We start from the raw sequence: 15,057 nt of genomic DNA on the forward strand, positions 1-15,057 counted from the left end.
CCTGAATCTCTATGTCGTTTTCCGCCGGTCTCCCCGCCCCGTTCTTCCCTCTCCGGACTTGATATCTCCCCCCAGCCCAGCCGTGGAGAAACGAGCAGCAGCCCCCTCCCTCGCCCGCGCCCCCAGAATCGGGGTTTTGGAGCGAGCATGTCGCTCGGACACCACCACGCCTGGCTCCCCCCAGGCCATCTGCGCCCTCCAGATGACCTTCATGATGCGCGGTCGGCCAATGGCTTTTCCAGATCTTTTTCCGGCGCTCGCACCCCCCAGTTGCGCGCCTCGGCCGATGCCGACGGCCTGCACGCGGGAACTTTGATATCCGATGCTGATCTGGCAGCCGACGATGACCCACGTATCGCCATGTTCCGGGACTTGTACAAGCGCAGCGAGGCGCAAATCAACGATCTCTTCGCCAACCAGAAATCCGCCGAGGAGGCCGCCCGCAGCGCGGTCGCTGATGCGGAGGAGACCCAGACTAAGAGCCAACGCGCCGACGAGTCGGCTCCGCCTCCCGCACCCGCCAAGAAACCCGCGAGGAAACTCGACGATGACGACTACGATGACTACGACGACGACGACGACGATGATGAGGCTCCAACCCCTCCTAAGCCCAATTCACTCGGCACATCTCACGACCCGAGCGGTCTCCCGTCGCCCAGTCGGCCCTCCAGTGGCTCCGTGTCGGTCGTCATCGAAGCGCAAAAGGAAACTAAGAAAGAAACCCTGGAGGACATCCGCAAAAAGCTAGAACAAGATAAAAAGGCTACCGAGGAGGCCGCCAAACGGAGTTTCCACACCCTCTTTTATACCCTAGAAAATGATAGAGATGCCATGCTGGACCAGCAGCGACTGGAAGAGTCGGAGCGCCAAGTCGAGGCGGAGATGTCGGGACAGGCCAACGCAGGCAACAACCCCAATTCCAACTCCAATGGGTACGGCTCGCTGAGTAGCGCCAACCTGGGCGCCTCGAGCCTGACCCTCAAGAACCTGATCGCGCGCATTGACATGAAGCGCACCATGGTGCAAGCTTCGGATGCAGAGCTGCGCAGTCTGATGAGCGAAGTTCGGAAGAACCGAAGCAAGTGGGCCAGTGAGGACAAGATCGGTCAAGAGGAGCTCTATGAGGCCGCCGAGAAGGTCCTCAGTGAACTCAAGGCCATGACAGAACACTCGACGGCGTTTTTGACCCGTGTCAACAAGCGCGATGCGCCTGACTACTACACGAGTAAGAACTCTCTGCTTTTTGCGAACGGATCGTCGCTCTTCAATATGCTAACCCCCATTTCAGTTATCAAGCACCCCATGGACCTTGGCACTATGACTAAGAAGCTCAAAGCTCTGCAGTATAAGTCGAAGCAAGAATTCGTTGACGATATCAACCTAATATGGTCCAATTGTTTCAAGTACAACACTAACCCCGAGCACTTCTTGCGTAAACATGCATTGTATATGAAGAAAGAAACTGAGAAGCTCGTTCCCCTTATCCCGGAGATTGTCATTAGAGACCGGGCTGAGGTGGAAGCAGAAGAGCGGAGGCTCCAGCTCGCCGAGATGGATGGCGCAGACGAGAGCGACGATGAGCCCATCATGTCGTCCCGCGGAAGGAAGGCGCCTGGCAAGTCATCGAAGAAGGGAGCTGCTCCTGTGCGGAATACCCCCAGCGGATCGGAACCTCCTGCGGGTCAAGCCTCTCAACCACCCGCGCCTGTACGGTCGGATTCAGACACCGTGATGGAAGGCACCCAGAATGGCTTTCCCACGCCACCTCCCGGGGGAGCGCAAACCCCATCGGATCCTGCTGGTGTTGGCGCCGGTGTCCAAGGAAGCCAGGGTGACGCCATGGAGATTGATGGGTTAATACCTTCGAACAACAATACCCTGACTGCCTTACCAGCGTCTGGCATGGAGTCGGAGGACCCCGAGTATAAAGTCTGGAAACAGGTCACGAAAAAGGATCGTGCTGTCATTGCCGCGGAGCGACATCGCCTGTTCAAGGGCGACAAACTCAACTCTGAGGAGCCGGCCCTGCTTAGGACCAAGGCTGGCATGAGACGGTGGCTGAGAAACCAGATGCAAATCAATGCCGAGGGCGACAAAGCCCGCGAGTCTACCGCGCAGGGTCTGGACCCTGGTGCAGCGGGTGAGACCCTAGCCGAAGGAATCGAGGTGGACGAGGATCGTGTTATTCCTGATTATTACGACGTAATGTCGGGCGTCCCTGACCTGCCTCCGCATTTGTCATGGAAGGAGGACTCCGATGGTAACATTGTGGATGCCTCTGAAGAATTCTTGCGCGTGCTGCCGTCCGGGTCTTTCACTCAACCGGACAGCAAACTTTCCCGCAAGATGGATGCGAACATGCGTCAAATGCAGGAGACACGGAAGGTGTGCTCGAAGATCGGCATTGTTAAGCAGATGCAGCTGCAATCTCAGGTAAGTAAACCTTAAGACTTTACTGAAGATCACGGGTCCTGATGCGCCGCAGATGTACCAAAATCAGTTCCAGAAATATCAGCCTGAACCGTTTGTTGAACACGATGTTCCCGCGCATGTGATGAACGACGGGGGCCCGGTCATTTCTCCGTGGGTGTGCAAAGCAGCCCTGCAGCGCTCAGTAGCGAAGATATTCTATCACACTGGTTTCGAAGAGTATCAACCGTCAGCTCTAGACGCAGTTACCGACATCGCCTCGGATTTTTTCCAAAAAATTGGAGAGACTTTGAAGTCATACATGGAAACACCGAAGCTTCCGGCGTCTGAAACTCCAGAACCGAACACAGCGCCGCAATGGAAACGAGCGTATACGGAACCGGAAATGGTCCTCCATACGCTCTCCTCTGTTGGTGTCGATGTGGAAAGCCTGGAGTCATACATCAAGGACGACGTCGAACGTCTCGGGACCAAGCTTTCAACTGCCCATGACCGTCTTCGGTCGTTGCTATCCGAGCTTCTGCGACCTGCCCTTGCGGATGGCGGCGAAGATGGCTCCAGTGCCTTCCAAGACGGAAGCGAGCAGTTCATTGGCGGTGACTTCGCCGAAGATATCGATGAAGACTTCTTCGGATTCAAGGAGTTGGGGCTGGACAGAGAGTTTGGGCTGGCTACCCTCAGTGTTCCGCTTCATCTTCTGCAGAATAGGATGTACAATGCTGCTCAGGCGCAGAACACAAGGTGCGTCTTTTTTCACTCCTCCCAGACTGAGACACTCATGCTGACATTGTCATCAGTGCTGCACAAGCTGTCACGCTCTTTCCCCCGCCTCCCGCTTACCCTCGCATCACATCTGAGACATTGTCTTCGCAAATTGGTCTGGTACAAGGGTTCCTTGGTGCCAAGTTAAAGACCAGTAACAGCGAGTCTTTAGTCGAAGATCTTGAGCTTCCCCCGAAACAACGACCTACGGCCGGGCGACCTCGTCTTCCTGCATCCGGCAAAATTCAGCCACCTGCAGCAGCTTCAGGTCTCACCACCAGCCCCCAGAAGCGACCTCTTCCCCCATCTGCTGCAAGCCAACAACCCGCCTCCAAGCTCGGAATGTCGGAACCCAGTAAGAAGAAAGTCAAGAAAAACAGTGGGGCCAGCATCGGCGCTTCTGAATCTGTTGTAGAAGGAGAGGAGGCATTGCCGGGTGTGGATGGCACGAAAGCTTCAGCCACCACCGCTGTCAAGCCCAATCCCGCTGATGAGCCTTCTGTGGATGCCACTCCTGACCTTAGTGGCAAAAGGGACATGGATACCGGGCCTGATGGCGTCGGTGCGGAAAGCGTTGACAATGCTGCATCACTGACGAACGGAACGGTGGCTGTTGATGCGTCATGAAATGTTATGATGATCATGGTATAAGACCCTTTTTGAGTGGTCTCACGTTCAACCTTGTTTTCTGGGCTCGGGTGATTGGCGGGTGGGCACAAGGTCGGTTTTGGAGATTCCTGTAACTGTAGCGTTTGCCATTTTTACTTCTCGTCCCTTTCTCCCTACCTCTTACTATTATACCTGGCATGGTGAACCCTTTTTCCCTTCGTGATTTGTCTTCTTTTTGAGTATATTTTTGCCACCTTAACATCTGACAGCATCACCTGACCACCCTCTTTCCTTTTCTTTCTCTGCGTCCCCGTCCTTTTTGTGATCCTTTGTTGTGCTCAGTGTGCGATAGGCGCGTGTTTTCTTTTTCTTTACTCCAGAATACCGGAGTGTATGAGTGCAGCGAAGGGCAACGGAGGGATCAACAAATCTAAAAAGTGAATCCACATATCTTTCAAGGAACGAGACTTGTGCAAACCAGGATCTCTTTGGTATGAGATTTGACTCCGGGTCCTCCACCCGCCGGACATGTTTCAGGCAAACCACAGTCGATAGATCAGATCAAAATAATAAATTAAATCTGGATCCCTGTCACCGGTACTTTTTTTTTTCTTGTCGTGGGAGTGGGTTACACCAATTCCCCGATGGGCGCAGCAGCAGCAGTATTCCGAAAGGGTGGCACAGCCCTAACTCATCCCGTCGGTTCTTCTGTCGAGGAGGATGTTCACAGAGGGAGGGGAGATTTCTAAGACAAAGACACAAACAAGAACAAAAACAAAAACCACTCACCGTGTCCAATTCGATTAAAACGACCAGCACACTCACTCACCATCACCTAAGACAAGAGAGAGAGAGAGGGTGTGTGTGTATGCGTGTGTCGGCAAGGACCCCTGACGCTGCAAACGAACGACCCATCGGATGCGCTGGACAGCACCAATCGATACACTTGCTGCGGTTCTGCGCCCTCGTATCTTCAAGACAATCGCTGGCCCCTCCCGTCGGTATCCTGGACTGGACTCTTGCCTCGCCCCTTGGCGGTGGAGGATCATAACGCTGGTTCTTTAGAGATCTCTCTCTCTCTCGAGGGAGAGAGGTATAGACTTGGCTCACGCTTCTCGCTCTCGCTCGCGCCTCGCTTCCTTTCCACCCCACCGGGGACCTCCTCATCCACCCCTATCCCCATCACCCGTCCATGTCCATGTCCATCAGTGACTGGATATATGAGAGACAACCGGGTACACGCATCATCCTCTCCAAACACGCCCGACGCACAAACCAGGATTTCACCTTACCGGTATGCTAAACCCGAGTCGAGTCTCGACCCTCTTGCTCTTGTGCTGGAGCATCCATCTCCAGGGCATCTTCATCTCTCTCCCCTAGGAACTTAAATCCCATACCCATACCCATCGCCGATGCAGCGGACCGCGGACCGCGGACAGCGGGCTGAAAACCATCCCCAAAACCACCTTGACATAAGACAATAGTCCCCCCCAAAATATAACAACTCAAGGAAATCAAAACGAAAAGATCCTTTCCCTCCCTCCCAACTCCCCAGAGACAGACAACCAAGAGATCGTTTGTTCGGAATGAGGTTGTGTAACCTCCCTGCCGGCATCCCAGCCCCTGAAGATGTCGGCCATTCCAAGAGCCCTACAATGGTCAGATCCTACTTTCAAACCTACGATCAAACACAATGGGCTTGAAAAGCTTGATTGTTCGATTAAGCAATTCTGATAGCTGAACCGTGGATGCAGCTACGTCTCTAGTCAGCTGGCCCTGTCGTTCAGATCCGTCCAGTCCCGAAGAACCGGTCAGTTCCAATCAACTAGGCAACTTGCCGACCTGAAAACTAAGCTGCAATCCGAGTCGCTATCACATAAATACAAGATAGTAAAGAGATCATCCAAGTCATGTTTGACTGGGTAAAAACTGCAAAGGAAACCCCTTTCTTCCGACTCTCCAACTCTTCGCCCTCAATGCCATTAAAAACCATCTCACCGCACCGTGTCAGATCATCCCAAGTTGCATCGCAGACTCAAATGTACCACATCGTGAAAGGAAGTCTGTTTGAATTGCCAACCATGGGAAGCAGTCTGGGATCGGCAGGACGCTTCTCAGGCTTCGGGTTGGTAAGTTTGACTGTTGGTCCACTCTGCGGGCCCGAACTCGAAGACACATCCTCGTGGTTCTTCGCACGAGCTGCGATCAAATGCGCATAATAAACCGCCGGATCTAGAAATGTTAGTGTTGTCAATAGCAGTAGAAATGACAAAGGGTAGTCAACATACGCAGTGAAACCGATGTAGTAGACCGCATGTACTGATAACAGTGGTCGTAAATCAAATTCTCGAGTTCATGAGACTTATGCCCAATCTGATCCAAGATCACATGGTAATGCACAGGACGAGAGGTACCCTGAAGCGCAATATGCGAGTAGAGCAGGAAGTCCCAGTCATGAGGACTAGTCACATCCTTTTCAATCAAAGTACCGGGCAGTGGGTTGCCGTTCTTATCCGCAGCATTGCGATCACCGGGTCTGGGGAAAGCTCGCAGATGGTGCCGTTTGTTCGCAACAACAACAGTAAATTTACCGGCCCATCTATCCTGGGTAAGCTTCATAAAGATGGCCTTAATATCGAACACCTCCGATTTAAGAACCTGTTCAAACTGGCCGGTCGAGACGCCGTCGCGGAGGTAATAGACATGCTCGGGAGCACGCCCCTGTCCAACGGTAGACATCCATTCACGGATCAGAGGAGTAAGCATGATCTCAAGATTGGCACGGTTGATAATCTCAATACGATCTCCATTAGCCTCGCAAGCACCGAAGTAACGACCACCGAAGTTGTCCATGCAAACAGAGACAGCGGCCATGGAGGGGGACCAAACGCCCATTGGGGAGTGCGTGACATCTGCTCCGATAATCATGGAGTTGGGTCGGAGAGTTGCACCCGGAGTCTTAGAGACCACACGTGCTGTGGTGCCACCAAGTTTGGCATTGACCTTCATCAGGACGTTGGAATAGTACTGTGGGTTCCCCTTCATGACGTGGGACGCAAGCACACACTGGGAAGGAACACCAAAGCGACAGTCGCATGACTTCTTGATCCGGTGATAAGCAAAGGAGTCCTTGTTGGGGACAACAACCATAAGAAGCTGAGGAATCTGCTTGCCGCATTTGGCCACGACCGTGTCATAGAGCTTTTTGATCGCTTCACCAATATCTTCCTTGAGTTCGACAACGACTGGCCGCCGCGCCACTTGTCCGCCATGTCCCGCATAGGCCTTCATGAGACCGTCACAGAAGGCTTCAACCTGAGCTTTGTTGGCAGCACCACGCTTGCCCACAAAATATCCCACACCCCAGGCCTCGAGGGCGCGTCGGTTTGGCTGGTAGAATTTCTTGCCACGAAGGTCCCAGCGGCCGTTCGTTCCAGGGTTGTGGCGTTGGTTACCACCGAACTGAATGTCGGGGCTTGGGAGAAGACGAGCTTTGCCCCGGATCATGTTGTTATCGACCTGGAGTCCGAAAGCACGAAGGACAGGGTCGTTGGAGTGGTCCATCATCTTTTTGTTACCCAGAATCGAGTTGAGCCTCTCAGCTGGGCGAGAAGCACAATACCTGATCATCGCGGAGGTCTGATATTCGTTTAACTTCCAAGGATAGCGGGTAAAGCCATGAATTGTGAGGAGCTCCATGGGGTAAACAACACCTTTCTTGGTCATTTCCACCATAGGCAGCTCAGGGTAATCGAGGAAAATGTTGTACCTCTTCTTGAAGTACTGCTCGACACTCATGCGCTCGATCTTTCCGGTGGCCTTGTCCTTAATGTCAAGCATGTACTGGCGGGCATTGCCGTTGACCAGGCCCTTGATGGTGAAGTTGACGCCAGTGCAGGGACAGCCTCTGTAGTGGGCTTGCACTACAAGCTTTCTCGCCTTGCGATGAACCTCAAAGAAATGTGGAGACTCGGTCGTACCGCCATGCTTATCTGAAATAGGCGCACATTTGTGCACAACCTCTTGAATATCTCTGGCATCCAGTACGGCAATTGCCAACTGCATCACACCACAGCGAGACCAGAAACAAGTGTTGGAGACGTCGATGTTCACGATAAGTCCACGGCCCTGCAAGAAGTATAAGTAAGCAAAGTGGAGAAGGGGAGACTGGGTGCGCTCACCAAAGCAGGACGAATAGCCTGATACACACCCTTGAAGGCGTAGACGCATTGGCCCAAATCCTGGCAGGCGCCTTCAGGGTCGAAGAACGAGCGTTTGATTGCCACGTACTTGGTAGACGGATGTTCGCGGAGGACGTGATCAAGGAAGTCTGTGACGTTCGTTAGCTCTTGATCGTGCTCAGCCAAAGAGGCTACTTACTCAAAGCTTGCAGGACATTCTCCGACATATCGGTGCGTCCCTGGAGCCAAAGGTTCAAGGCCGAAAGATCGACAGCTTTGGTGGGTCGTACAAGCAGACGGAAAACATTGGCCTTAGCACCCTTGGGACGGCCTTGCTCGGCGTCCAAATCGACCATGATGTTCACGCCATCCTTGTAATCATTCAAGGTCCTAATATTATGTCAGTCGGGCTGCACACGAGGACGCGGGGCGAGACATACCAAGCCAATTTCTGGCCATCGAAAATGATGCCCCTGAGGGCGGCCTTCCTAGCACTGGAATCCCAGACTTTTTTGATCACGGCATTCTTCTCAGCGCCGTTGCCAATTTGGACCTAGGTAGATGTGAGTATGAAATGCTAGTAGTTCAGCGGCCTATACTTACATCGTACTGGAAAATCTTCCTACTCGGAAACTTGAGGATCGGATAGGCGTTCAAAGTGACCTCGATCTCCTTTCCCGTGGTGTTGAAGGCCGGGCGAGGAACGGTCTCGCATGGAATTTTGTACTTTTCCATCTCGTCATCAGTACGGATTCTCAGATGGCGGAGGCCATCTGGAAGCTTGTCGATGGCTTCCAGATTCTCCATGTTGAATAGAAGGAAGATCAAATAGGAGATTGGAAGGGGGAGGGTATAGAGATAAGGCTGGGAATGTAGGGTGTGATAGGCAGACGTAGCTGTACGTCAAAGGCAAGGGGAAGTCTTGGTAGCTTGAGAAAGACGAATGTAGGTAGCTTATGGAAGACGAAGGTAGAAGACGAAGTTCAATGTTTGAAGAGTTGTGGTCAAGAAAGGATGATGGAGGATGGAAAGAAGAAGACGAGAGAGAAAGAGAGAGGGTAGAGGGCTCTTAAATATTGGAGGTAGAACAGAACCAGGGCCTGCCGCTCAGTGAAGCAATAAAAACCATTCAAGGGTCTGTTGGCAAGAATAGTGAAGACCAGGTGTCTTCAATAGGAAGCCGACAGCATGTACTAAATCTCCAGAAGGATGAATGGGGGCCATCGACCAAGAGCCGCAGTGAATAGTATAGATCCAAAGCGATTCAAGGCCATTCCCCATAGAAAGAATAAAAGGAGTGCCATAATCCGGGTATTCAATGGAGACCGAACAGAGAAGGTGAACACAGGATTCGGGGAGAAGGAAGTGCGATTAGATCATGCAAAGTCCAGACGATGCAGAGTGAATACGAAAATCAGAGGGAGCGACAGACAGGACAGACAAAAGTCTTCGGAAAATACAGCATCGTCGCGACTATCACCAAACCTACTGTCCCCAGTGCCTTGACTGACAGCAACCGTTTGACTGGAAAACACCTAACAGGAAATGAACATACCAGGTGGTTAACATTGTATGCTCCCATGGGCAAATCGATGTTCCTGCACATGTCTGTGACCAATTTCGGCTTCTCCAAGGCAGGATCCGCCAACGGACCAGAGCTATGGCTAGCCATTTTGCTAAGCAGGAGAGCCGATGTTGGACTATTTTCGTTTGCTCCTGTAACTCGGCATTTCAGCCAGCTTGTTACGCAGCACAGTGATCAAGGACTCGGGGATATGACCGGCTCAAATGCAGGCACATGGGTGCACTGCGGGGCGAGGCGAACTTGCTTCGGAAGCACATACCTGGATAGGATTCGACAGCGACGGTCAAGCAAGATCGACTAGGAGGAATTAGGACGCAGGCAGCGGAGCAATTGCTGCTTGCAGGTATGGAGAAAGATGTCAACCGGCAGAGGAAGTTGTCTCAGGCAGGGGATCGAGGGGATGGGTGTGGTTGCTATGGGTATCCTGACGGATTGAGAGTGGGATGGAGGAGTGGAAGGAAAGATGTGAGGAAGGATGGAAGGAAGACTGAGGGATGTGGAGAGGGCCGAGGTATGAATCTAGGGTATGTGTGAGGTTGGATGTGAGTGGAGAGATGAGGGAGGAGATGAGTGGAGAGGTGAGAATTGAGATGAGGGTGGGAGTGAGGCCAGAGATGAGTGGGATTGAGAGTGTGCCAGTGGTGAGAGTGTGGTACGCGATGTGTTGCTGGGATGGTAACCACGACCGCGAAGCGCTCACCTAAAGAGGAAAAACAAGAACGGGATGGACGGCAGGAAAGGAAATAAGCCAGGGGGTACGGCAAATATAAGAGAGAATGTGGGAGTTCGTTGTGAGTGCCAGATATCTAGGTACTCTCCGGGGCAAACGAGGTTAGCTACCGGAAAGGAGCAAACGAGGAATTGACGGGGACCCTATGGTGATACAACATGAATTATGGGGAAAACAGTTGGGTCGATATGAGGTGTTGCTAATTGGGATAGTTGTAAGCCGGCAGAGAAGTCGATGTGGGTGCTATATGAGTTGCAGCTGAAGCTATCTCGAGGAAGTGCTGCAGAGCAAGTGATGGGCAAGCGATGGGCAAATGATGCTTAAGTGCCACTGGGCGTCATGCTTCCCATCTGAGCATAGATGTTGACTACAGCTGATACAGATGAGGTGTCTGAGTCTTGCTCGTTGTGTGTATACATCCTGTAGACAAGCCAGAAATAGGAATATCAATCCCAGCCTGGTGGTAAAGCACACCTGCCTAGTACATCCAAGGACATACGAGCTACGAGCCGAAGCTTGTGCACTACAACCACCATATCTCTCCATTCTCCACCGCAGCCGCAAACAGCAGTGACATATGCGACGATCTACGCAGACACTTGATCCTCGAATGCCTGAGCCTACTTGTTGCTTAAACTCAGCACGGCAATTCAACCAAAGATGAACGCTGACCGAGCTCGCTTTCAGGCTCGAAAATGACGAGATTGCCCGGACACAATACTGTCACATCCCAAAGTCTGCGAGGGCTACGGTACTTTGCAGATGGAACACATGGGTCAACACAGTTGATTGATCGAGTGATATAGCGAGAAGGCAGAGAACTGAATGATATGATCCCGGCAGCAACAACCCAAGCCTCGCCTTTCCCAGGCTGATGCCACACTGTACAAAGCCGCCCGACGCGATTAAAATAGACAATAAAAATGAAGATCAACCGACGGAATCGCCAAGCTTGAAACGCCCACTCATCAAATGCAAAAGACGACCAACAACTGTACAGTCCAGAGCCGCGCCGCTGTCGCAACCAAAAATGAGAACGAATGATACAGCGCGGGTGCATGATGGCCACATTCGCGCAGGAAAAAAGAATTTTACACGACAACGTGTTTATATGACTCATAGATTAAGAACGATACGCACCTGGAAGCCAAGAGCTATTAGCCCACTCTTCATCACAAGCAGTGGTCTTTTGAAGGAAGTGAAGTCACATACCAGGGAAGGATTGCGGTGCTTGCCCTGCCCCGAGCCCACGAGGGAAAGGAATTTGCGAGATGGAACTAGGCATATCGATCCTGCGGATGAGATCGACCATTTTCTCCGGAGAGAACCGGCCTGCATTGTACGCAGAAGCCGGAGGAATCATACTCAGGAGGTTGACAATGTCTCGGGGGAGGGGAGCAGGTGACCCCTGGGATCTGAACTGGGATTGATTGGCCATAGGGCGCTTCTGGTCCATCTGGCGTCTTTGCGTGGTCTTTAGCGGAGACTCTGCCCGAACGAACTTGCGTGGGCGGCCCATATCGTCGTCGAACTCCTCCAACTGCCGCTTGGGTGAATTCGTAATAGACGGATCCGGGAATCGAGAGTTGGGAGTGCCGTGGCGAGACATCATCTGGTCCGCCACGTACGCCGACTTGGGTCTGGTCTGGGAGGGTGAAATAATAGGATGCACGGCTGTGGGGTCGAAAGCCGGGGTCGAGAATCGATGGGCGAATTGCTCCAATGTTGGGTCTTCGGGAAACAATTCACGCATACGGGTTTCGAGGTTGATTACTTGGACGAGGTCACCATACCGTGACTCATACTCATGAAGGAAGGCAAAGATGGGCTTGGTCTTGTGCACATTCTCCGGGTTGGAGGCCAACTTCCTCACCGTCATCTCAAAGACCGCTCTAGCATCTGGCACGGCGGAGATCAGTATCGTTCCTGAAAGATTCCTGAGATCAGTGGGGGGGGGAAAGACTTACTGATGACATCGTTGATGTCGATGAGGTGCTTCAAGTACTCCAAAGCGAAGTTCTCGTCCTCCGGGAAAAGCTTGGCACCTCGTTCGAAGATCTTGGTAGCGGCAGGATCCTTATAACAATGATATTCTATGAGAGCACTTGCTATATAAACATCACTCGTGATGCGACCGCGCTTCCGGGCATCTTGGAAGATCGATCTCGATCCCGGCATCTCGTTGAGCTTGCCCTTGCCCTGGATGCGGCGCATCGCGCGCATGAGAGCGATCCAGGCGAACGAAACAGTCTTGGAAAGGATGCCTATCTGGATCGCATGTGCGTTCCGAACGGCTTCGATCTGGGATTTCTTGACAGACTCCCTCGCCTTTGCCTCCTGCAGGTCGTCGTCATCATCGTTCTTCGACGGCGGCTTCTCGGGTTGCATCTTGGCGAATGTTTCTTCCAGGCGAGCAACATCTTGATCCTCGCGGGTGCGAGCCTTGGCAATCAGCTCGTAGAGCGAATCAAGTAGTCTGTCGTAGGGTTCTCTGACTTTGGCACCGCGCACGATGGGATCCTGTTCCGACTCGGTAGTGATTTCCAGCCGGTCAGCACGCTTGAATGCAAGCAAGCAGCTCTCCGGATTCGCGTCGATGCCATGCTTCAGGAACTCATTTCCTTCATTCTCTAAATCATGATGGAAGCAGAATTCGGCTGCCTCGAACCACATTTCCGGCAAGAATCTGAGGGCCATGAGAGCTTGTTTGTAGACATAGATCACCCGGGCTTTGAAGGTCGTGGGGTCGTCTTCCTTCAGCACAAGTGGATCGTCCTTCTCCCATTTGATCCATTTTTTCCAGATCTCCACCTGTTGCGCATACTCGACGTCGCCATCAGAGCCGGGCACAGGCGGCATTCTGGGCAGTGATGTGCGAAGGAGTCCCTGCGTGATGTGCTGCAGCTCATGGTAAGCGGTACGAGCGGTTACAAAGGCCGGCGACTGTTCCTGTACGAATTTGAAGCCCTATGTAAATTCAATGTGAGCCTGACAATCTCCCAACCACAAACCGGCTTGATAGACTTACCGTCATCTTATTCAGTGACTTTTCAAATTGATCATACTGGTTCCAGAGTGCGCTGGTTTCCTGGTTGGGGACGCAGATGGCCTTATGGTAGGCCTTGCGGAGCAGGTCCATCTTCTGTTGATCTTGCCATCCAGACCCTCCAGCATTTCCGGGGCCCGAGCGAATAAATTGGACATACTCGGCGTAGATGGCTCCCGCGTCCTTATCGACGCCGACATGTTGAAAGGCTAGATCATAAGCCGCAGTGATGATTCTCCTTGCCTGGCCCGTGGTATCTGTAGTCAGGGGATTCCGCCGACGAACGTAGTCCAGATATACGGTCCACAGTCGGACGTCGGGAATGGTCAAAAGGGTCCGGCTGAAGATCTGTTCTAAACGGAAAAGCTCATTGAGCTCCGCTTCCATATTCGCATATGCAACCCATTGTTCGGCCTAGAAGGCAATTAGCCGACAAGGGTCACGCTGGCGAGTGAATTCCAGCGATACTCACCGAGAAAGGAAACACTTTCAAGAAGCGTTCATAGACGTCGCGTGCATTGTCGATCCTATTGCGGCTTCTGTGTTCGTTAATCAACTCCAGCCAGGCAGACATATCACCTCGGGGGTCCTCCTTGATCCTGTCCTCCAGAATGCCGATGCGATCGTGAGGCAGGCGACCCTTGGACGTGGAGGGAGATTCCGGCTGGGGAGTAGCTGCATTGCTCTCCTGCGCGCTGTCCGGCGGTAGAGTACGCGCGTTGTACAACTCCTGGCCCGAAGCCACAGGCGCATCATTTTTAGAACCAGCAGGGAAAGAGCTATTAGGGACATTCTTGACGCTGGCAGACTCCTGCGCAGGCTCATCCAAAGATACATCAGGGGTAGAAGTAGCTTCATTTGCATTTCCTGAAATGGGTTGCGAAGGTATAGTATTCATGTCCTCGACACCTAGTACAGCCGGCGGCTCATAATCATCTGCATCACCCGCATCATCCTCATCCTCATCCTCAACCACAAACCCCCCAATCGTCCTGGTCTTGGGCGGAACAGAAGCCCCAGTGGCAAGGCCAGATGTTGATGCCTGAGACTCAGCTCGGGAAGGTGTTTGGGAAGGGTAGGTATTGCCAGCTTGCTGACTAGGGTCTGTTTCGGGGGCAAGGGAAGAAGAAGAAGAGGTCTGGTCTGGTGGCGGGGTGGAATTGGAAGGAGGAGCAACGGAAGGAACATTTTCAGTTTGCTTGGAATCTGTCGCAGAGGAAACAGAATACTGATCTGGCAGTGTTTTTGAAGGGTCATAATCATCTGAATCTGAACTATCTGCAGTATGCTCTTCCACAGCCTTATAGTCCACAGAGTCCGCATTCATTGCCTGAGCCTGGAAAAAGGCGTTCTCGGCATCATCTTCAGCCATGACAAAAGGATGTGGTCTCGCTCGCGATAAGGGTCAAAGAGTCGGACTACCTGCGAAGAGTGGCGGTTAGCGACTGGAGAGCCGACGTTGAGGTAGAGGAGAATGAGATCGAGATGACTCTTAGGGAATCATACGGAGAAGAGGGTGTGTGTCAAGCGGGCGGTGCTACCGACTGCCAACCCAGAGTAATCTGGAAAAGACAAAGGATCGACACAAGTCTTCTAGATTATAGCTTCAAAGGAACCAAGGTAGAAAGAAAATAAAACAGCAACAGCTGCAAGCGACTGAAAGTTCGGACAATAAAAGAAACCCTCCTGGTGGATCTCACAGGTATCACACCGA

At 52.4% G+C, this 15,057-nt stretch overlaps 3 protein-coding genes across 3 annotated transcripts; 1 reads left to right on the plus strand and 2 right to left on the minus strand.

Annotated features, from left to right (window-relative positions):
• Positions 1-147: 147 nt before the first annotated feature.
• BO66DRAFT_399643 (SAGA histone acetyltransferase complex subunit SPT7) lies at positions 148-3,819 on the plus strand (the record flags this gene model as incomplete). The annotated part of the gene is made up of 3 exons (XM_025648694.1): positions 148-2,433; positions 2,486-3,171; positions 3,228-3,819. 3 exons carry the CDS (start codon positions 148-150, stop codon positions 3,817-3,819), a joined length of 3,564 nt encoding a protein of 1,187 aa, XP_025506145.1.
• A 1,820-nt stretch (positions 3,820-5,639) lies between these two features.
• BO66DRAFT_369540 (putative eukaryotic translation initiation factor eIF-2C4) lies at positions 5,640-8,879 on the minus strand. The gene is made up of 6 exons (XM_025645376.1): positions 8,586-8,879; positions 8,423-8,535; positions 8,182-8,372; positions 7,983-8,131; positions 6,090-7,929; positions 5,640-6,033 (listed from the first exon to the last, which is right to left on the minus strand). The coding sequence occupies exons 1-6, from the start codon at positions 8,787-8,789 to the stop codon at positions 5,837-5,839; spliced, it is 2,694 nt and encodes an 897-aa protein (XP_025506146.1). The 5' UTR covers positions 8,790-8,879; the 3' UTR covers positions 5,640-5,836.
• A 2,206-nt stretch (positions 8,880-11,085) lies between these two features.
• On the minus strand, positions 11,086-14,970 carry rna14 (cleavage polyadenylation factor subunit RNA14). The gene is made up of 5 exons (XM_025645377.1): positions 13,816-14,970; positions 13,326-13,757; positions 12,265-13,264; positions 11,510-12,196; positions 11,086-11,437 (listed from the first exon to the last, which is right to left on the minus strand). Exons 1-5 carry the CDS (start codon positions 14,713-14,715, stop codon positions 11,421-11,423), a joined length of 3,036 nt encoding a protein of 1,011 aa, XP_025506147.1. The 5' UTR covers positions 14,716-14,970; the 3' UTR covers positions 11,086-11,420.
• Positions 14,971-15,057: the final 87 nt, after the last annotated feature.

The sequence above is a fragment of the Aspergillus aculeatinus genome (genome assembly GCF_003184765.1).
Source record: "Aspergillus aculeatinus CBS 121060 unplaced genomic scaffold BO66scaffold_12, whole genome shotgun sequence".
Lineage (NCBI taxonomy): Eukaryota > Fungi > Ascomycota > Eurotiomycetes > Eurotiales > Aspergillaceae > Aspergillus > Aspergillus aculeatinus.